At 42.0% G+C, this 22806-nt stretch overlaps 1 protein-coding gene across 2 annotated transcripts in view; it reads right to left on the reverse strand.

Moving 5' to 3' along the window:
• fbxo38 (F-box protein 38) overlaps positions 1-22806 on the reverse strand; it is a 134742-nt gene that overhangs the window by 59512 nt on the left and 52424 nt on the right. For both annotated transcript variants that reach the window (XM_068043444.1, XM_068043443.1), the window contains exons 14-15: positions 21110-21289; positions 16337-17104 (exon numbers count right to left, since the gene is read on the reverse strand). In XM_068043444.1, coding sequence (XP_067899545.1) covers positions 16337-17104; positions 21110-21289 — 948 coding nt within the window. The remainder of the gene's footprint in view (positions 1-16336; positions 17105-21109; positions 21290-22806) is intronic.

Raw genomic sequence — 22806 nt, forward strand, 5'->3', positions numbered from 1 at the left:
ATCCTTCTGAGCCCTTTACTGATTACTTGTATGCGAATACTTGAGGTTATACAGAAAGAATTGGCAAATTAATTCTCAGCTTAGCTCATTACATGGTATAATATCTTGTTGATCAATTTTCATTAATGCACATTCAGTAAAAAAAAAAGCCATGTGGATAGCCTTCCTTTAATCTTATTCTTGGGCTGTAATCGGAATTATTACAAAAGTATAATTTTAAAGTGTTGGCTGAAATGCTTGCATGCTGTACAGGTAAACTAGGTCAATAACTACACTTCAAAAAGAAAGCAACAAATATGCAATGAAGAAAAGGTTGCTGTGTCCAAAAAAAACCTGCTCCTTCCAAAAGACATGCAAAATTTGCACCAATCATGGATTCTCCTCAATTTACAGAATCTAATTTAAATATTATTCCCAAAAAGTGTTGAGAATTAATCTCTGAGAATCAATGGCAACTGAGCAAAACTTTGGAAATGGATCTAATGTTACAACCTACATTACTCAACCTTTTCAGTTACATTCCAAAGATGTAATTTCCATAGTCCATACAGCAAAAGAACCAGTGTTTCATAATGCATTTGATAATCTACATCTATGCTTATCCCTTCGCAGGTATGTGTCCTATTATCATAGTAACTTACCACAGTAGTATCAGTACAGGGACTTGTTTATAATAAAAGATATAAAGGAAGAATTATACAGAATATTAATTCATGCTTATAACCATCACTTGTACTCAAACAAATACTAATCCTGCTCTGACAGTACAATTTTGGGATGGAGCGATTACAATATTTTTCTAATGTCTCATCTTGTCTGAACTTCATTAATTCACCACTATGTCCCCTCATTCTACAGTTAAATAAACCCTACAGCAACCTAGCTATCAGCATCTGTAAGAGCAGATTCATGTGCCATTTCAATCTTTTCTCCCGTGAAAACAAGTTAAATTGCGAACTTCCCTTCAAAACTTAAAGCTCCAACTCCTGAATGATTGTTCTATCCCTTTAATGTATTTTCCAATATCTAGTGTACTTTTTGAATGCAGGATTTTCTAAACTACACTATATTCTGTCATCTAACAAAATGTTGCAAAGCTTTCTAAATAACCTATTTTGACTTATAATCAAGTGTTAAAGATGCAAATATACTTGATTGGCCTTCCTGGTATCAACTTTGCATTATTTGTATACTTTGTGAATTATGACAAGAAAATCTTTTTCCATTTACACCTTTGGTAATGGACACCAATGCAGTGCATTTATGCTTTATGTACCAATGTGTATTAACTTACTTTTATCCATATTAAAATCCATCTGCAGCTCAGTGGGCAAATGCACTGCGTGGAAGGGTCCCTGGTCCGGTCCCTTGTCTTTACTGAGTTAGCCGTTCTCAACTTGGGCAGCCGTGGGGGTGCTACAATTGGTCTCAGTACGCAAGTGACCCTGGGATAGGGAGAAAAAAAATAATGTCGGCCAAAACTCCTGCTCCTGATGGTGCATGTATGGATGCCATATGGATGCTAGATGAGGATCAAGTTAGGCTCGGCTATGAGGTACCACAGTAGAGTAGCCTAGTAATGCCCACTGCTCTGGCTCATTTCGCAAGCATGAACATTTTGGCAAAGTAGTATAGGGTAGCCACCACCACTATGGAACCATGAACTACCAACTTGAGGGAAGGATAAAGGTATGAAAAATAAAATAAAATTCATTTGCAATTCTTTATTTGATCAATTTAATTGGTCCAGATCCTACTCAATGATATTAATCTCCAGACCAACGGAAAATAATATCCTCTTGCATATAATTTCTGACTATTGTAAACTGTGGATGACCCAAAATCAGAACCTCACAGAACTTAATTGGCCACTGTTTGCACTCTCTATACCCACCCACATTATGGCTACAATCTTTCCAATTTTGCATTTTATTTAGCTGAGCCAACTTTCGATCCAGTTATTTAATATGCCTCTAATTTGGTACACCTCAATTTCTTTCAAAAACCTCACATGCTGAATCTTGTCAAATGCCCACAAACCCCCTTTCTTTTGCTAAAGTACAAAATTTCTCCTAATTTCACCAGTATCTTAATTGCAGACTCTAGATTCAACATGTAAGGAACTAACAGACTGCCTAAATCAGTTCATAATGTTGCGAATATGGGTCACAAGAACACACAAATTAATACACTAATATTTTGGGAAGAGGTTAAATCCGAAAACACAGCAAAACAGCTTTTCATTATGCTGTGCTCCAATATTTGATACAACAGTCTTGGCTCAGTGTTAGCACTCACCTCAGTCAAATGGTCATGGGTTCCAGTCCCACTTCAGAGACTCTGCTGACATTTCAATGCAATGCCAAGGGAGTGCTGCTCTGATGGAGACACCAACTTTCAAATGAGATGTTAAACCAAGGCTGTGTCTGTCCTTTCACAGAGACAAGATTCCACAGCACTTTTGAAGAGCAGGATATCTCTCCCAGTATTGTGGGTGGATCACAATTATCCCTCGAACACCACTGAAAACAGATTATTTGCTCACATTGTTTGAGGAGCCTTATTTTGTGCAAATTGGCTACATTACAACATTGACTACACTTCTAAAGTATTTCATTGCCATGAAGCACTTGGGGACAAGTACAGGTCATGAAAGGTGCTACATGAATGCAAATTCTTTCTGCAGTACTGACAACATTTACGTCAGTGATTTTTCTCTTTACAAAAATAGTTTCATTACAGCAAAGGAGGCGGCCATTCGGCCCATCGAGTCCATGCCCACTCTCTTTACAGCAATCCAGTCAGTTCCATTCCCCTCGCTCTATCCGAATAGCCCTGCAAGTTTTATTTCCTTCAAGTGCCTATCAAATTTCCTTTTGAAACCACTGATCATCTCTGCTATCACCACCCTCGTAGGCAACGAGTTCCAGGTCATTACCACTTGCCGCATAAAAAAGTTCTTCCTCAAATTCCCTTACATCTCCTGCCCAAAACCTTCAATCTGTGTCACTTAGTCCTTGTACCACAAGCTAATGGGAACAGCTTTCCCTTGTCTACCTTATCTAAACTTGTCATAATCTTGTACATCTCAAATTTTCCCTCAATCTCCTTTGCTTGAAAGAAAACCCCAGCTTCTCGAACCTACACTTGTAGAGAAAATCCCTCATCCCTGAAACCATTCTTGTCAATCTCTTCTGCATGCTCTCAAGGACCCTCACATCCTTCCTAAAGTGTGACCAGAACTGAACACAATATTCTAGTTGTGGCCTAAGCGGAGCTTTAAAAAGGTTCAGTATAACTTCCCCGCTTTTGTATTCAATACCTTTATTTATGAAGCCCAAGATCCCATGTGCTTTGCTAACTACTCTCTCGATATGTCCTGACACCTTCAAAAGTCTATGCACAGGAACCCCAAGGTCCCTCTGTCCCTGCACACTCTTTAGAACTGTGCCATTATGTGTATATTGCCTCGCCTATCCCTTCTGCTAAAATGCACCACCTCACATTTCTCTGTATTAAATTCAATTTGCCACTTGCCTGCCCATTCTGCTAGCCTACGTCCTGTTGCAATCGTTTGGTATCATCCTCACTGTTTGCCACACCTCCAAGATTGGTATCAGTGGCAAATATTGAAATTTTACTCCGCATTCCAATATTCAAGTCATTTATATATCAAAAAAGCAGTGGTCCTAGCAATTACCCTTGTGAAACACCACTGTCTACCATCCTCCAATCTGAAAAACAACCATTAACCATGACTTGCTGTTTTGTCTTGAGCCAATTTTTTAAAATCCAAGCTGATACTGACCCTCCTATTCTATGAGCCTCAGTTTTGTTAACCAGCGTTTTGTGATACTTTGTCAACTGCTTCCTTAAAATCCGAAAGACAACATCCACTGCATTCCCTTGATCAACCTTCTCCGTTGATTCATCAAAAAATTCAAATGGATGAGTCAAGCATGATCTGCGTTCTACAATTACAAACTGACTCTCCTTAATTGACTCAAACTTCTCCAAGTGCCTGCCGATTTTTTTCCTGATTGTTCCTAAAATCTTACCCCCACTGATTTTAAACTGACTGGCTTCTAGTAACTCGCAACGTCCTTACACCCTTTCTTGAATAAGCCTTCAAAGAATTTTTTCCAGTTATAATCACCACTCGTACCCAACTCAGGATTTATTAAATTAGGAAAACAGTTATGCAGAAGCAATTAAGAAATTATAAGATTACTTTTTTAAACATAAACAAATTAGTCCTATAAGTTCTATTATTAATCTCACATATTAATGTTTTCAATAAATGTAAAGCTTACTGAATTGCCTCAAATGCTGCAAATTATTAAATGAAACACAAAGTGAAATAATCCTACAGTTCCTGACGACACACTGCTTCCTTGCTGTATGTTTTGGAACTGCTGATTAGGACAGCCTTGAAATATGACTGGACATTATGAGTAGAAAGAACACCAAAGTTACCATTCATATCTTGACTGGATCTGGACTTCATGATATTAGAATAGCAAGCTCTACATAAAAAAAAAATCAGCTTCCATGTCATCCTTAACCAACAGGTCAAAAGCAGGCATCAAGATGCCTATGAAAGACCCCAATAACTGCATAGCTATTTTCCTTTGCAATGTAAAAGATTACACAATAATTCAATACAATACATTTTCTCACAATTCAAAGTAATCTTTCCTACAATTGTAAAGCTTTGATAGAACAGAAATCATTGTGTGCAGCTGAATCAGCGTCCTACTGTCAAGGAAAATTTCCTGCTCAAATAAAACAGATGGTTAGGAATTAACTGTGTAATAAAGTGCCTAAACTGGAGTGTGGCACAAGGCAGCAACTACTCAAGTGTTTCAGGTGACCCTTTAAATCACATCAGCTGAATCCAAATGCACAAGATGACAGATTCAGGGAATTGAGTTAGGTGGGGAAGAGTAAAGAGTTAGAGGAAGGGAAGGACAGCTCAAGGGAAATTAGGGATGGGCAATAAATGCTGGCCTTGCCAGTGACTCACATCCCATGAACAAATTTAAAAAAAAAGTCATGGAGAAATTTTAAATGTGATAGACTGGAGGACATAGCGTCAATGCAGGATTGAGGTGATGTGCAAACAGGACTTGGTGTGAGATAGGAAACTGGCAGAGTTTTGGAATGCCAGAAGGTTATGAAGGTAGCAGGCTGATCAAGAATACACTGTCACGGAACTACTTTTTCTACTCTGTTTAAAACAGTGTGCCTTTAAGACTGAGCAGTGTGCCAGCAGCTGCATCTGTTTCTTAGGCCCGAACAGGAGACAGAGATCACATGATGTACTGTAACTTTTAACTGTGGATAAAGACTAGTTTCAACCGCTTTGAACTAGAGTCCAGCAAAGCATGCTCTGTAGGAAGAAGCTGTCTATTTCTCTTAGCAGGAAAACTACATTGTGTTAAAGGCTGTGTTATTGCCTATGGAGAGAAAAGAAACCCTGAAAAAAAAACATGTGTCTTCAAGAGGGACTCTGTCATTTGTGTTTGCTAGAAGTCTCAGTAAAATTTCTACTGAGAAACTACCAATTTTAGAATCCAAATAGACCTGTGACTATACTCCTTGTTAAAAGAACTGTGTGACGCCTGCTACAACCAAATTGCTTTGAATGCCTATCCATTATATACTGTCAAATTAGTCTCGAGTAGCATCTAATTGGTGAGGTGTCCCAGATTAGAACATGTAACTCACCAGGACTTACAACCCAGCAACTTATTTTATTCCTAAGAAATACTATTGTTAAAAACTGGTTAACCAGTTAGTTTTGAAGGTGTGTGCATGGGGAGGCTTAGGTTAAATACCAAGTTATAAGGTCTTTAGACATAGGTTTATCTTAATAGTATTAAGATTTAGCTTATTCACAAATAGTTAATTTGTTGCTGTCGAAAGAGACCTGGTTTGGTCCGTTTTATTCTGGGGGTTAATGAAGTGTTTAAGTAGGCTGATTTCTGGTTAAGTGGGAAGACTTTAATAATCTGCTGCCACCTGTGGCATACTGGGACTGAATTGACAGTGCATTGCTCCTGCCTCGGTCGTAACAACTGCAACAAACAAGCGTGGAGGTGACAAAAGCATGGATCAGAGTTTCCATGGCAGATGGTCTGAGGTTGGAAGTAGGTCCTGTAAATGGAAAGGATACGGAGTTCAACAGGGTACCACGATGCAAACAATCTCGTCCAGCCTGTGACAACAGTCAATAAGGAGGATGGACTTGGTGCAATGTGAGTGGAATGTGTGCTGGAGGTTGATGATAGCAGCTTTGGTCCTTCCCAGCATTTAACTGAAAGAAAATATGTCTCATCGAAGACTGAAAATCAGAAACACAGTCAGTGTAACAAGTCAGAGTCAGCGGTGCATTCGAAAAAAGGTGGCGAACAGGCTGTCAGCATAACTGTGGAAGCTGTCTACTGATGTTACAAAGGGAGCAGCATGTAGATGAAGAGAAGCGGGCCCAAAGGAAATTAGGATGGTCAAGATGCTCTAGTTATGATCAGATAGATGAGAGCAGAGCTAAGTAAGGGCAATCCCATTGAGCTGGAAATGAGAAGTAGTGTCAGAGGAGGATGCAAGATCAATCGTGTCAAAGGCTGCAGAGAAATCGAGGAGGAATTATCCACCACAATTCAAGAAAGTTCTTCATGCCTTTGGTTAGTGTCATTTTGATACAGTGAGAGAGGCGGAAACATGTTTGTAGGGATTTAAGCAGAGAACTACAAGAGCAATGTGCGTGAATTGAGGTAGCTACAACAAATTCAAGAACTTTGGGGAGGAATGGTAGGTTGGAGTCAAGGAGGGTGGACAGTTAGTGAGGACAGCAATGGGAGTAGATTTTCTGAGGATTGGGTGTTGATAGTTTTGAAAAGAAGGAAAAAAGTGCCTTATGTCAGGAAACTATTTACTATGTCAGGTAGCATGGGGAGCAGGAATTTAGTGGGAGTGGGATCAAGGCAGCAACAGCTGCAGATTGTTTTCACAGATGATATGGTATATATTAATGATTTGAACTTAAATGTGGGAGGTATGATTGGGAAATTTGCTGATGACACAAAAATTGGCAGTGTAGTTAATAGAAGAGGAGGAAAGCCATGGACTCCAGAATGATATCAATGCTTTGGTTGAGTGGATGGAAAAGTGGCAAATGGAATTCAATCCAGAGAAGTGAGAGGTATTGCATTTGGGGAGGACAAATAAAAAACGAGGGAATACACAATAAAAAGGAAAATATTGAGAGGGGTAGAAGAAGTGAGACACCTTGGAGTGCATGTCCACACGTCCCTGAAGGTGGCAGGACAGGTGGACAGAGTGGTGAAGGAGGCATATGGATTGCTTTCCTTTATTGGCTGAGGTATAGAGTGCAAAAGCATGGATGTGATGCTGGAACTGTATAGAATGCTGTTTAGGCCACAACTGGAGTTTTTCGTACAGTTCTAGTCATATTACAGAAAAGACAAAATTGCTCTGGAGAGAATACAGAGGAAATTTACAAGAATGTTGCCAGAGCTTGAAGGTTGTAGCTATGAAGATAGATTGTATAGGCTAGGTTTGTTTTCCCTAGAATTGAGGAGGCTGAGGGGTGAATTGATTGAGCTGCACAAAATTATGATGAGCCTAGATAGAGTAGACAGGAAGGACCTGTTTCCCCTGGCAGGGAGGTCAGTTACCAGGGGACACAGATTTAAGATGATTGGTAGAAGGATTAGAGGTGACATGAGGAGAAACTTTTTCATCCAGAGGGTGGTGGGTGTCTGGAATTGACTGTCAGGAATGGTGGTGAAGGCAGAAACCCTCAATTCTTTTAAAAGGTACCTGGCCATGTACCCGAAGTGCTGTAACCTGCAGGGCTATGGACCAGGTGCTGGAAGGTGGGATTAGTTTGGGCTGCTAGTTTTTGTTTTCAGCCAGCATGGCCACGATCGGCTGAATGGACTCCTTCTGTGTCATACTTTTTCTATGGTTCTATGAGATGAGCCTGGAGATATGGGTGTTAAGGGTTAGATAGGGGAAAGGAGGTTTGTTTTGGTAGATATGGGGAAAGGGAAGCAGTAAATGAACAGATAATTTCTATCGTGGTGGCGAAGAAATTCGATAACCTTGCACTCATTATATGTGAAGGTGAAAGGTTGGGGACAGAAGAGCAGGGTTTAAAGAGGGTGGCTGCTAGTACAGAAAAGGATCCTGCAATTACCACTGCACTCCAAATGACCCTAGTGTAGCAGGCGACTTTGGTGGAGGAAGGCTAGACACAGCAGAGCTTGATATTGTTGAACCAGATCTGATGAATGGCTAAGCCTCCTGGACTTGAGGGAGCAAAGATGGAGGAGGGGCAAGTATAAGACAGTGGGGATAAGGGAATCAAAAAGGTGGAGGTGAGGAAGTGGTTGAGCAAATCATCAGAAACAGAGTAACTGGGAGCTAGATAGTGCTGTTTTAAGTGACTTGGAGAGGAATTCTTTTCAAAGGTCAAGTACAGAGGAAGTGGGGTTGAGAGGGGTTAGTGAATGTGAATGATAATGAATTCAAGGCATGGTCAGAATTGGCCTCACCAATGATCAAGACCATAGAAGAGATAGGCCAAAAGGGTGACCACAATTATATGGGTTAGAGAATTTATATAGACAGAAGTTTAAGGAAGACAGGGGACCAGTGAATTCTTAAGGCGGCAAGGAAAGTCAAGGCGAAGCTGGAGATGTCAATTAGTGCAAAGGGAGAAAGTAATTGAGGATATTTTGGGCAGAAACTCAAGACCGGATAGTGGGGTTAGGGGGGGGGGGGCGGAGGTGTCAATAATCAGCAATTTAAAGAGGTGAGGGTTGAAACAAAGTGAGACGCTCACAGGAGAAGGCATCAGGAACAGGCGAGAACACAAGGCTTTAGTTATCTCTGAAATTGGCTTGACTGTAGGAGCGTTAGAAATGGGTCAGTTCTGTAACACACAATAACATATTTCTGATGCTACAACAGAAGTTTTTTTTTTGCAGTTAATTCTTGGGAATTGAGGATCTCTTAGTTAAATATGGAATAAAAGGGACAGTAAGAACATTATTAAATTGGCTGAGGGATAGGAAGCAGACAGTAGTGGTTAATGGATGATTTTCCGGACTGGCAGAAGGTTTGCAGTGGACTTCCCCAGGGATCAGTGTTGGGACCTTTGCTTTTCCTGATATATATTAATGACCTAGAACTTGGTGTACAGGGCACAATTTCAAAATTTGCAGATAGAAAACTTGGAAGCATTGTGAACTGTGAGGAAGATAGTGTGGAACTTCAAAAGGACATAGAGAAGTTGGTGGGATGGGCAGACAAGTGGCAGATGCAGTTCAATGTGGAGAAGTGTGAAGTGCATCGTTTTGGTAGGAAGGACACAGAAAGACAATATAAAGGGTATACAACTCTGAAGGGGATGCAGGAGCCGAGGGACCTGGATGTATATATGCATAAATCATTGAAAGTGGCAGGACAGGTTGAGAGAGCGGTTATTAAAGCATACAGTAGCCTAGGCTTTATTAATAGGAGCAATGAGTACAAGAGCAAGGAGGTTATGTTAAACTTGTATAAAACACTGGCTCGGCCTCAATTGGAGTATTGCATCCAGTTCTGGGCGCTGCATTTAAGGAAAGATGTGAAGGCATTGGAGAAGTGCAGAAAAGATTCAGGAATAGTTCCAGGGATGAAAAACTTCATTTACGAAGATAGTTTGGAGAAGTTGGGACTGTTTTCCTTGAAGAGAAGGCAAAGAGGAGGTTTGATAGAGGTATTCAAAATTTAGACAGAGTAGTTAGGGAGAAACTGTTCCCACTCATGAAAGGATCAAGAATGAGACAGCACAGATTTAAGGTAATTGGCAAAAGAAGCAATGGCAACATGAGAAAAAACTTTTTCACGTAGCGAGTGGTTAGGATCTGGAATACACTACCAGTGTGTGTGTGAGATAGAGGCAGTTTCAATCGAGGCATTCAAAAGGGAATTAGATCCAAAAAGGAAGAATATGCTGGGTTATGGGAAGGCAGGGGAATGGCACTAAATGAATTGCTCATTCGGAGAGTCGGTGCAGGTACGATGGGCCAAATGGCCGCCTACTGTGCTGTAACACTTCTGTCATTCTATGAAATAGACTAACTTGAAGGCTGTTTTATGCTTCATTTAGTCTGCAGCATACACAGTTTGACCAAAAAAAGGAGAAAATTAAGAAAAGGGAGAATTGTGATACACAAAGGTCAAAAATGTAATTCAAGGTCTGAATTTTGCACAGTAAATTAGCTTAGTTTTCCAGAAATAAATTGAAGCTGTCAAATATTTAGTCTACTCACGCATTTTGAAACTGTTGCCAAGTACCAAGAACAGTTCAAAATAGTCAACTTTTTGTTATTGGAGTCCAGGTGATGGGAAATCAAACAGGAACAGGTTGCAGTGTATATGCAGAAGGATATTCCATTTGGTCAGAGGAGCAATGAATTACTTACAGGAAGCTGTAACCAAACCTAATCAACTGCCTTCCAAGTTGAACTAAATTAGAAATGAATGTGCCAGCTTTTATTTAAAACCATTCCCTGAATTTCAGTATACTTGATTATCTCAACAACGTTCACCGATAATGAAGGCTTCGGGTCAGCAGACCATCAGGAGCCTAGACTTAGGCTTTCAGAGAATTTAGAGTAACACAACATTAAAAAGTTGTTACTTGAGTTATGGAAGTTAATTCCTGTACAATGTTAGATTTATTCAAGGTTTCTTCAATTTATTTGGAGTAAAAGTATCAGCTACCCAGCCTGAGTATGAGAGCGTTGATAAAGTCGTAATAACTCATGAAAACAACAATTCACATGGTTAGTCAGATCTGCAGTTATTATAGTCAACAATAAGGTAATAGTTTAAGCAAGTTGATTTTGGGGAGGCAGGAGGTGGATAGGGTTGAGGGCGTGGAGGAAAAGACAACAATTCAGTGGAGTTCAATGAATGTTTTTAGCCGTATGTTAATCATGCAGCATAAATACATACATAGATTTACTAGACATAGAACAAACAGGCACCATCCTAAGAGTATTAACAAATTAATCAGAAGTGAAATAAAGAGGAAAAACAAGTGTTAGTTCAGTTGATAGCACTTTCACCTCCACCTCAGAAATTTGTAAACTCTAGTCCCAATTCAAGCTCGTAAATTTAATGTAAGGCTGAGTCTGGAGTCCGATACTGAGCACTCGCAGACATGCTGTCTTTAAGATGGTTAAACTGAGGCTCAGTCTGCCTGCTCAGGTGGATACAAAATGAGCCATGAACTATTCAAAGTAGAGCAGGGAATTCTCCCTCTGCCCTCATCACTCCTTTGAAAAAATCTGATAATTCAGTCAGTCATTTGCTGCTCGCAGGATCTTAATGTACACAAAGTGGCTAACACAATTGTCTGCATAATGAGTACACTTCAAAACAAACCCATTAAATTTAAAGAGCTTTGAGTACATGTAAGACCCCATTCAAATACAGGTCCTTTTGTTTATCTTTACACTTCCAAGGGAGCAAGAAGAAGTGGTTCATACAGAAATGTTAAAAAGGTGGTGAAAGAGCAAGAGGAACGATGAAAGCAAGACGGACCGGAGCGAGAGAGACAGACTCAGAGACAGACGCTTCAATTGCAAAACTTAATAGGATATTCTCTGTATTTTTAAAGAGGACAAGCAAAGGTAACAAATTATGCTGACCACAGATGTTAATGTTTTGAATGATTGCTTTCTCCAAATATTTACATGATAAGCCTCAAGCAACATGTCCCTCACTAAGTTGCAATAACCCAAGTAGAATTAAAGACTTCTACATAAAACGAGACAAAAGTCCTTGTCAGCTGATTAGCTTCAAAAACAAATAAATCCGCAAAGGTATAAAGGTACTTATCCCCGAAAAGAGAAACACAATGATTTGCTGGGTGTTACATAGAAACATAGAAAATAGGAGCAGGAGTAGGCCATTTGGCCCTTCGAGCCTGCACCGCCATTCATTTTGATCATGGAAGATCATCCAACTCAGTAGCCTGTTCAGGCTTCTGCCCTATACCCTTTGATCCCTTTAGACCCAAGAGCGATATCTAACTCCTTTTTGAAAACATTCAATGTTTTGGCCTCAACTGCTTTCTGTGGCAGTGAACTCCACAGGCTCATCACTCTCTGGGTGAAGAAATTTCTCCTCTCCTCAGTCCTGAAAGGTTTACCCATATCCTTAGACTATGACCCCCGGTTCTGGACTCCTCCACCATCGGGAACATCCTTCCTGCATCTACCCTGTCAAGTCCTGTTAAAATTTTATAGGTTTCTATGAGATGCCCCCTTACTCTTCTGAACTCCAGCAAATATAATCCTAACCGACTCAATCTCTCCTCATATGACAGTCCCACCATCCCAGGAGTCAGTCTGGTAAACCTTCGCTGCACTCCCTCCATAGCAAGAACATCCTTCCTCAGATAAGGAGACCAAAACTGCACACAATATTCCAGGTGTGGCCTCACCAAGGCCCTGTATAATTACAGTAAGACATCCCTGCTTCTGTACTCGAATCCTCTCGCTATGAAGGCCAACATACCATTTGCCTTTTTTACTGCCTGTTGCACCTGCATGCTTACCTTCAGTGACTGGTGTACGAGAACACCCAGGGCTCGCTCCATATTCCCCTCTCTGTTTATGGCCAGATAATAATCTGCCTTCCTGTTTTTCTACCAAAGTGAATAACCTCACATTTAACCACATTATACTGCATCTGCCATGCATTTGCCCACTCACTCAACTTGTCCAAATCACCCTGAAGCCTCTCTGCATCCTCCTCACAACTCACCCTCCCATCCAGTTTTGTGTCATCTGCAAATTTGGAGATATTACATTTAGTTCCCTCATCTAAATCATTAATGTATATTGTGAATAACTGGGGTCCTAGCACCGATTCCCTGCAATACCCAACTAGTCACTGCCTGCCATTCGGAAAAATACCCATTTATCCCTACTCTGTTCCCTGTCCGCCAACCAATTTTCTATCCACCGCAATACACTACCCCCAATCCCATGCGCTTTAATTTTACATGCTAATCTCTTATGTGGGACTTTGTCGAAAGCCTTCTGAAAGTCCAAAGAAACCACATCCACTGGCTTCCCCTCATCAACTCTACGAGTTACGTCCTCGAAGAATTCCAGTAGATTTGTCAAGCATGATTTCCCTTTCGTAAATCCATGCTGACTCTATCCAATTCTACCACTGTTCTCCAACTGCTCTGCTATAAAATCTTTGATAATGGACTCTAGAATTTTCCCCACTACCGACATCAGGCTGATTGGTCTATAATTCCCTGCTTTCTATCTGCCTCCCTTTTTAAATAGTGGGGTTACATTAGCTCCCCTCCAATCTGTAGGTGCTGTTCCAGAGACTATAGAATCTTGGATGACCACCAATGCATCCACTATTTCTAGGGCCACTTCCTTAAGTACTCTGGGATGCATACCATCAGGCCCTGGTGATTTATCCGCCTTCAATCCAATCAATTTCCCCAACACCATTTCTCTACTAATACTGATTTCTTCAGTTCCTCTCTCTCACTAAGCCCAGTGTTCCCCAACCTTTCTGGTATGATATTAGTGTCCTCCTTTGTGAAGACAGAACCAAAGTATGCATTTAATTGGTCAGCCACTTCTTTATTCCCCATAATAAATTCCCCTGTTTCTGATGTAAGGGACCTACATTTGTCTTCACCAATATTTTTCTCTTCACATACCTATAGAAACTTTTAGTCAGTTTTTATGTTCCCCGCAAGCTTGCTCTCATACTCTATTTTCCCCTTCTTAATCAATCCCTTCGTCCTCCTTTGCTGAATTCTAAACTGCTCCCAATCCTCAGGTCTGTTGTTTTTCCTGGCAAATTTATATGCCTCTTCCTTGGATCTAATGCTATCTCTAATTTCCCTTGGAAGCCATGGCTTGGCTACCTTTCCTGTTTTACTTTTGCACCAGACAGGGATAAACAATTGTTGTAGTTCATCCATGCACTCTTTAAATGTTTTCCATTGCCTATCCAATGTAACGTTTAAGTAACATTTCCCAATCTGTCACGGCCAACTTGCGCCTCATACCTTCCTTTACTAAGATTCAGGAGCCTTGTCTCAGAATCAACGACGTCACTCTCCATCTTGATGAAGAATTCTAACATATTATGGTCGCTCGTCCCCAAAAAGTCTCGCACCACTAGACTGTCAATTATTCCTCTCTCATTACACAATACCCAGTCTAGGATGGCCTTTTCTCTAGTTGGTTCCTCAACATATTGGTCCAGAAAACCATCCCGTATACACTCCAAGAATTCCTTGTCTACGGTATTATGACTAATTTGATTTGCCCAATCTATGTGCAGATTAAATTCACCCATAATTACAGATGTTCCTTTATCGCATGCATTTCTAATTTCCTGTTTAATGCCATTCCCAACATCACCACTACACTTCGGGAGTCTATATACAACCCCCACTAACATTTGCCCCTTAGCGTTTCTCAGCTCTACCCATACAGATTCCACATCGTCAGAGCTAATACCTTTCCTCACTATTGCATTAATTTCCTCTTTAACCAGCAATGCAACTCCACTGCCTTTTGTTTTTTGTCTGTCCTTCCTAAATACTGAATATCCCTGGATGTTCATTTCCCATCCCTGGTCACCTTGCAGCCATGTCTCCGTAATCCCGACTATATCATACCTGTTTACATCTATTTGTGCAATTAATTCATCTACTTTGATAATTATGAAGGAGTCATTAGAACACTGGAGAGGTAGTACGAAATTGGAAAGTATCTAAAGTAGTGTCATTTTCAATAAAGGCAGATGAAACAAATATAGGAAATTACTGCCTAATTACAGCAAAACACAATGGATGCTAGAAAGAAGAAATAAAAACAGAACATGCTAGAAAGTCAGCAGGTCCAGCAGCATCTGTGAAGAGAGAAACAGGTAACATTTCAGGTCAGTGACTCCCAGTTCTGATGAAGGGACATTGACCCGAAAGTTAACTGTTTCTATCTCCACAAATGATGCCAGACCTGCTGACTATTTCCAGCATTTTCTGTTTTTATTACAGACTAATTAGTCTTACTTCAATAGCATTTGTCAAATAATGGGGTTATCAAGGGTAAACTTGACCAACTGTATAATAATTAGTAAACAGTCAAGTTGAATCCAGAACCTCCTTGAAGCCTTTTTTTTTTGAGAAAGTGACACCCAAGCGGACTGTAGACAGATTGCTCTATAATGTGGTGCAGATAGACCTCTGAAAATATAAAAAAGTGGTAGGCATGCAGAGTAAAGTTTGGCAATAAATCAGAAATTGACTGAAGGATAGCAATTAGTGGCTAATTAGAAAAAGTTACATTGGAAGATAGACGAGGGAAGTCTGCTGACTTAGGTGCCCTAGGAATCAATAATATTAGGGCAACGTGGTTTCTAATTTACATCAACTTGTGTTTAAAAACCCAGTGTAAATCGGGCAAATTTGCAACGATAATCTAAGGGGGCCAGTTTATTTCTAAGAAAGCAGCATGAGAAACACAAAGTGAGTAGAACAAAATATGGCAGGTGAAAATTAATACAAAGAATTGGACACAAGGGAAAATGTGTGAAATACGCACTCCATGAATAGTTTTGAAATAGCCAAGCTGATGTTGAAAGCGATCTACAGGATATTCGTTGATTTGAGGCTAAACATATTGAATTAATACAGAGCAGCAATAAACATAGATGACTAACTGCTGAACTGTACTGCCAAAACAGTAGTGTGGGACTAACTGCTACAAATTATTGCATTAATCAGACCATATCTCAAGTCCAGTTCCAGTCACCAAGACAAAAAGGAGCATTTAGCATTGAAAGCAATTGAGAGCAGAACCACAAAAGTAGTTCCCAGAATTAAAAGTCTCAGGTATGAGGTAAAACTGGAGAAATTTAGGCTTGCAATCTTGAAAGAAAAAACAAGATACAATTTTAAGAGGTTAGTAAAACAAGGAAAGATAGAGCCAAAAAAAAGTCAAAACTAAACTGCAAAAGCAGGACTAGAAACCACAGAATCTAGCCCTGATATCAGGAAGTTCTTTGCATAACAATCAATATCTCAGTACTGTATTGATGAAAGTCTTTGAATTACTTAACAATTGGGTTAAGTGTACAGTCTGTATGGATGGACACTTGCCTTCTCCATCCATACTTACCTCATATTTAAAACTATACACTGCAGTAAATATTCTTAAGTATCGTGCATTGCAAAATATTTACAATCATACATGCCATTTACCTGTCTCTGTGACCAATGGAACCTGGCTATATTTGCTACACGCTCTTGTCACAGGTCTGCGTGGATAGCCTTCATACTGGGCCCCTTTAGAGCACATAGGATGATGATTAGAATTCTCTGTCTCTCTGGCATGATCACTTCTAGTCCTCCCATTATCAACATGTAGTTGTTCTTGTGTGCAAGTGGAAGATTTTCTTTGTGAAAATTCTGATACGGTTGAATCTCTGCTGCAATGTCCATTTAAATCACAGGTACCAGGTGTGTTGCTTGTGGAAGGCTCATCTGCATCAGAGTGTTCACCTGCCCTGCTTTCATTTACCTGAGATGTATTGCATATGCAGCCAGTATGAATTGAACTATTCCTCGAGTTTCCCTCATTGTTGTCAGAAGAGTCTCCAATTCTATGTGAAGTACATGAACAGGCATGAATTCCACTACCGGGATATGAAGAATATGCTGCATTGCAATGTCTGCACCCTCCATTCACAGTGGCTGCCCTATTAGATTCTATATACTGAGGAGATGCGACAGTGTTTGAGTTGGTTGTTCTTGAAGGAGAAGAACAGGTTCCAGTTCCAGAAGTAACATCTTTGCTCCTATTTCTCCCTGGAACATCACTGGCTGCTTTCATATCAGCCTTTATCTGTTCACTGGTCACCTGACAGCCTTTCTCACAACTGCTTTCCTCCATTTGTGATGGTGCTAGCAGACTCAATTGATTAACTGGACTCTTTTTCCGTAGTGGGGCCTTGCCTTTACCACAAATGCCTGTAAAATAAAATAGCATCACTATAGCATTACGAAACAAATGAATCACTAAAGCACTATGTCAGAATTGTTTCAAACCATGTATATATAGATTAATGTAGGAAAAATAACATTTACAGAGCAAAACAAGCTGATATCCATTGCAATTGAGATGAAAATTATATTACAGAAAATCAGCTGAAAGACTTGCATCAAAACTCAATGTAAAACCTCCAACTTTGTTTTGCAAAAATCATGGGAAAAATAATTTTGTGACAAAATCAGAAGCCATGAGGAAAAACCATGGTAAAACTCAAGCTACACTTTTAAAACAGTGCTCGTTGGACTCAAAGATTTTTCTAATTTGCTAAAATGCAATTTTCTGCAAATCGCAAAAAATTCTAGAAATGTGTGAGTGACCATTATCAGAAAATTAGGCAAAAAGGGAAAATGCATTTTTAATGTGTTGAGAAAAACTTTCTGGGCAGGAGCATAACATGCAAATATTGACTGGAATCATCAGTTTTCTATTAGTTTGTGAGATACATTTTACTGGCCCATTCAGCAAACAATGAAAATCATCAGATTCTCACTTCAAGCTAGTAACCATTTTTATTACAAAGTGGTTATTCCATTCAGATACATGACAAGTGAATCGACACATGGGCTGGATTTTACCTCAGGCGGACAAGAATTCACCACCGACGTAAAATTCGATGGCGAACACACTTCCGCCTATCCCTGGGATCCGTCCCGCATTTTACGGGTCCTCGGGCTTTAATTGTCCCGAGGCGGGCCTTCCACCCGCTTGAGGGAGGAGGTCCAACTCAGTGAGCTGCCAGCCAATCAGCGGGCTGGCAGCTCTTAGTCCCAGCAGCGCCACCAGGAGCAGTGGCCACTGCTGGGACTGCAGCCCACCTGACCAGATGAAGCTATGAGTGAAGGTAAGTTGGGCATGCCTCACCAGGGAGATCGGTCCTTCCCTGGTGAGGCTGGAGTGGTCGTTTGGGGGAAAGAGGGGCGTCTTGTGTCCCGGGAGTGGGTTGGGAGGCGGGGTCAGCTTCCTATATCGGGCACCCTGTGCCCAACTTCCATGCACCCCACCCCTCCCCACCAACCAAGGCTTGCGGAAAGGCCGGCAGCTATTGCTGGGCGGCCTTTCACATCCCCAGCGTGCCCGCTTGCCACGGGTACAATACCTGTGGAGGTGGGCGAGGGCCCTTAAGTGGCCATTTAAGGGCCTTGATTGGCCTCTGGTGGGCAGGCCGCTTCTCCCTGCCCCCCGACCACCGTTAAGTTGACCGAAGGCGGGAGCGGGGCGTGTATGCCTCCCGGAGCCTCCACGCCACCATCCGACCTGCTGGGGCAGCCTAAAATTCAGCCTATAGGCATTTCTCACTAGATATTAAACCTGACCAGAATAAAATTCCAAGTCAGTTCTCTTTTTTTTTCTTTTTTTTCTTTCTTTTGGGCCTCCTTATCTCGAGAGACAATGGATACGCGCCTGGAGGTGGTCAGTGGTTTGTGAAGCAGCGCCTGGAGTGGCTATAAAGGCCAATTCTGGAGTGACAGGCTCTTCCACAGGTGCTGCAGAGAAATTTGTTTGTTGGGGCTGTTGCACAGTTGGCTCTCCCCTTGCGCCTCTGTCTTTTTTCCTGCCAACTACTAAGTCTCTTCGACTCGCCACAATTTAGCCCTGTCTTTATGGCTGCCCGCCAGCTCTGGCGAATGCTGGCAACTGACTCCCACGACTTGTGATCAATGTCACACGATTTCATGTCGCGTTTGCAGACGTCTTTATAACGGAGACATGGACGGCCGGTGGGTCTGATACCAGTGGCGAGCTCGCTGTACAATGTGTCTTTGGGGATCCTGCCATCTTCCATGCGGCTCACATGGCCAAGCCATCTCAAGCGCCGCTGACTCAGTAGTGTGTATAAGCTGGGGGTGTTGGCCGCTTCAAGGACTTCTGTGTTGGAGATATAGTCCTGCCACCTGATGCCAAGTATTCTCCGAAGGCAGCGAAGATGGAATGAATTGAGACGTCGCTCTTGGCTGGCATACGTTGTCCAGGCCTCGCTGCCGTAGAGCAAGGTACTGAGGACACAGGCCTGATACACTCGGACTTTTGTGTTCCGTGTCAGTGCGCCATTTTCCCACACTCTCTTGGCCAGTCTGGACATAGCAGTGGAAGCCTTACCCATGCGCTTGTTGATTTCTGCATCTAGAGACAGGTTACTGGTGATAGTTGAGCCTAGGTAGGTGAACTCTTGAACCACTTCCAGAGCGTGGTCGCCAATATTGATGGATGGATCATTTCTGACATCCTGCCCCATGATGTTCGTTTTCTTGAGGCTGATGGTTAGGCCAAATTCATTGCAGGCAGACGCAAACCTGTCGATGAGACTCTGCAGGCATTCTTCAGTGTGAGATGTTAAAGCAGCATCGTCAGCAAAGAGGAGTTCTCTGATGAGGACTTTCCGTACTTTGGACTTCGCTCTTAGACGGGCAAGATTGAACAACCTGCCCCCTGATCTTGTGTGGAGGAAAATTCCTTCTTCAGAGGATTTGAACGCATGTGAAAGCAGCAGGGAGAAGAAAATCCCAAAAAGTGTGGGTGCGAGAACACAGCCCTGTTTCACACCACTCAGGATAGGAAAGGGCTCTGATGAGGAGCCACCATGTTGAATTGTGCCTTTCATATTGTCATGGAATGAGGTGATGATACTTAGTAGCTTTGGTGGACATCCGATCTTTTCTAGTAGTCTGAAGAGACCACGTCTGCTGACGAGGTCAAAGGCTTTGGTGAGATCAATGAAAGCAATGTAGAGGGGCATCTGTTGTTCACGGCATTTCTCCTGTATCTGACGAAGGGAGAACAGCATGTCAATAGTCGATCTCTCTGCACGAAAGCCACACTGTGCCTCAGGGTAGACGCGCTCGGCCAGCTTCTGGAGCCTGTTCAGAGCGACTCGAGCAAAGACTTTCCCCACTATGCTGAGCAGGGAGATTCCACGGTAGTTGTTGCAGTCACCGCGGTCACCTTTGTTTTTATAGAGGGTGATGATGTTGGCATCGCGCATGTCCTGGGGTACTGCTCCCTCGTCCCAGCACAGGCATAGCAGTTCATGTAGTGCTGAGAGTATAGCAGGCTTGGCACTCTTGATTATTTCAGGGGTAATGCTGTCCTTCCCAGGGGCTTTTCCGCTGGCTAGGGAATCAATGGCATCACTGAGTTCCGATTTGGTTGGCTGTATGTCCAGCTCATCCATGACTGGTAGAGGCTGGGCTGCATTGAGGGCAGTCTCAGTGACAGCATTCTCCCTGGAGTACAGTTCTAGGTAGTGCTCAACCCAGCGGTCCATCTGTTTGCGTTGGTCAGTGATTATGTCCCCCGATTTAGATTTGAGGGGGGTGATCTTCTTGATGGTTGGCCCAAGAGCTCTCTTCATGCCATCATACATTCCTCTGATGTTTCCGGTGTCTGAGGCCAGCTGAATATGACTGCATAGGTGTTGCCAGTAGTCGTTTGCGCAACGCCTAGCTGTTCTTTGTGCAGTACTTCTGGCTGCTTTAAGTGCTGCGGATGTTAAATCGCTGGGGGCTTTCTTGCAGTTCAAAAGTGCAATGCGCTTAGCGGCTATGACAGGTTCCAGCTCTTCATTATGAGATTGAAACCAGTCTGCATTTCTCTTCGCACTTTTGCCGTAGGTGGTCAAAGCTGACTCATAGATGGCGTCTCTGATGTGGGCCCACTTGGTCTCAGCATCCCCTGTGGGAGTGTTTTGAAGGGCTGTTACAAGTGAATTTAGAAATTTTTGTAACAGCTGTCAGTTCTACCATCACAAAATGTGTACAAAATAAAATTATTAATTTTGCTCAACTTGGGGCTGTTCAACTTTTGTAACTATCAACCTTCAATTGACTATCATGGTTTAAAATCATATAATTTGGAAAAAGTAAATGAAAAGAGTAAAATTTAATTTCAGCATATATTGTGCTCTGTGCACCAACCTCAGCACTCACCAGAACCTTCACAAAGTATAGCTGTTTTCTTCTTTTCCTCACCATCCGAATAATTATCCCCAGTATCATTCCCATTTCGATTCCCAGAAGTATCCATGTTATAGTCATCCTCATCTTCACTATCGGAATCATGTACCATCACTGGGTTTACTTTCACAGTTGGCTGAAGTCCGCTTGGTCCTAAACAAATGACATTACGTATTTCTTTCAACAGAAGCAATAAAAAAAACACAAATGCAGAATATCAAGAGATTCAAACCTGTAAAGCAAACATATCAGTACTCAGAATAAAAAGCTATCACTTATATAGCACCTTAACCACATCTCTCAAAGTGCTTTACATACAATTTACTTTGAAGAGCAACAACTTGCATTTATATAGTGCCCCAAGCATTTCAAACAAACTTTGACACCGATCCACATAAGGAGATATTAGAAAAGGTGACCAAATGCTTAGGTGTAGGTTTTAAATTGTGTTTTAAAGGAGCAGAGAGAGGTACAAACACAGAGGGGGTTAAGGGGCAAAGTCCATAGCTTTGGACCTAGGCAGTTGAAATCATGGCCAGCAATGGTGGAGCGATTAAAAATCGCAGATGCACAAGGTGGAGGAGCACAGAGATGAGGGCTGTGGTGCTGGAGGAGGGTACAGAGATAGGGAGGGGTGAGACACTTGGAGCGATTTGAATACAAGGATTAGAGTTTTAAAATTTAGGCACTGATGGACCTGCAGTGACTAATTCACCTGGCTCCCCAAAGCCTGTCCACGAGCTACAGGTACGTCAGGAGTGTGACAGAATACTCTCCACTTGCCTGGATCAGTGCTGCTCCTACAACGCTCAAGAAGCAGCTGAGGCCAAAACATTGTATGTTTTCAAGAAGGAGTTAGATATAACTCTTGGGTCTAAAGGGATCAAAAGGTATGGGGCGAAAGCGGGAACAGGCTATTGAGTTGGATGATCAGCCATGATCATAATGAATGGCGGAGTTGGCTCAAAGGGCCGAATGGCCTACTCCTGCTCCTATTTTCTATGTTTCATCCAGGACACAGCAGCCCACTTGATTGGCATTCCATCCACTGCCTTAATCCTTCACTCCCTCTCCACCACCAGCACACATTGGCAGTGGCCTGTACATCTAAAAGATGCACTGCAGCAACTCGCCAAGGCTCCTTCGACAGCACCTTCCAAACCTGGTCCCTCTACCACCGAGAAGGAGAAGAGCAGCAAGCACATGGGAACAACACTATCTGCACGTTCCCCTCCAAGTTTACTTTGGTTTAGAGATACAGCACTGAAACAGGCCCTTCGGCTCACCGAGTCTGTGCCGACCATCAACCACCCATTTATACTAATCCTACACTAATTCCATATTCCTACCACATCCCCACCTGTCCCTATATTCCCTTACCACCTACCTATACTAGGGGCAATTTATAATGGCCAATTAACCTATCAACCTGCAAGTCTTTTGGCATGTGGGAGGAAACCGGAGCACCCGGAGGAAACCCACGCAGACACAGGGAGAACTTGCAAACTCCACACAGGCAGTACCCAGAATTGAACTCGGGTCGCTGGAGCTGTGAGGCTGCGGTGCGAACCACTTACTTAAGTCACACACCATTCTACCTTGGAACAATATCGCTGGAGCCAATGTAGTTTAAGGAGCACAGGGTGAATGGGACTTAGGTCAAGTTTCGG

This window comes from Heterodontus francisci, chromosome 12 (assembly GCF_036365525.1).
Source record: "Heterodontus francisci isolate sHetFra1 chromosome 12, sHetFra1.hap1, whole genome shotgun sequence".
Taxonomy (NCBI): Eukaryota; Metazoa; Chordata; class Chondrichthyes; order Heterodontiformes; family Heterodontidae; genus Heterodontus; species Heterodontus francisci.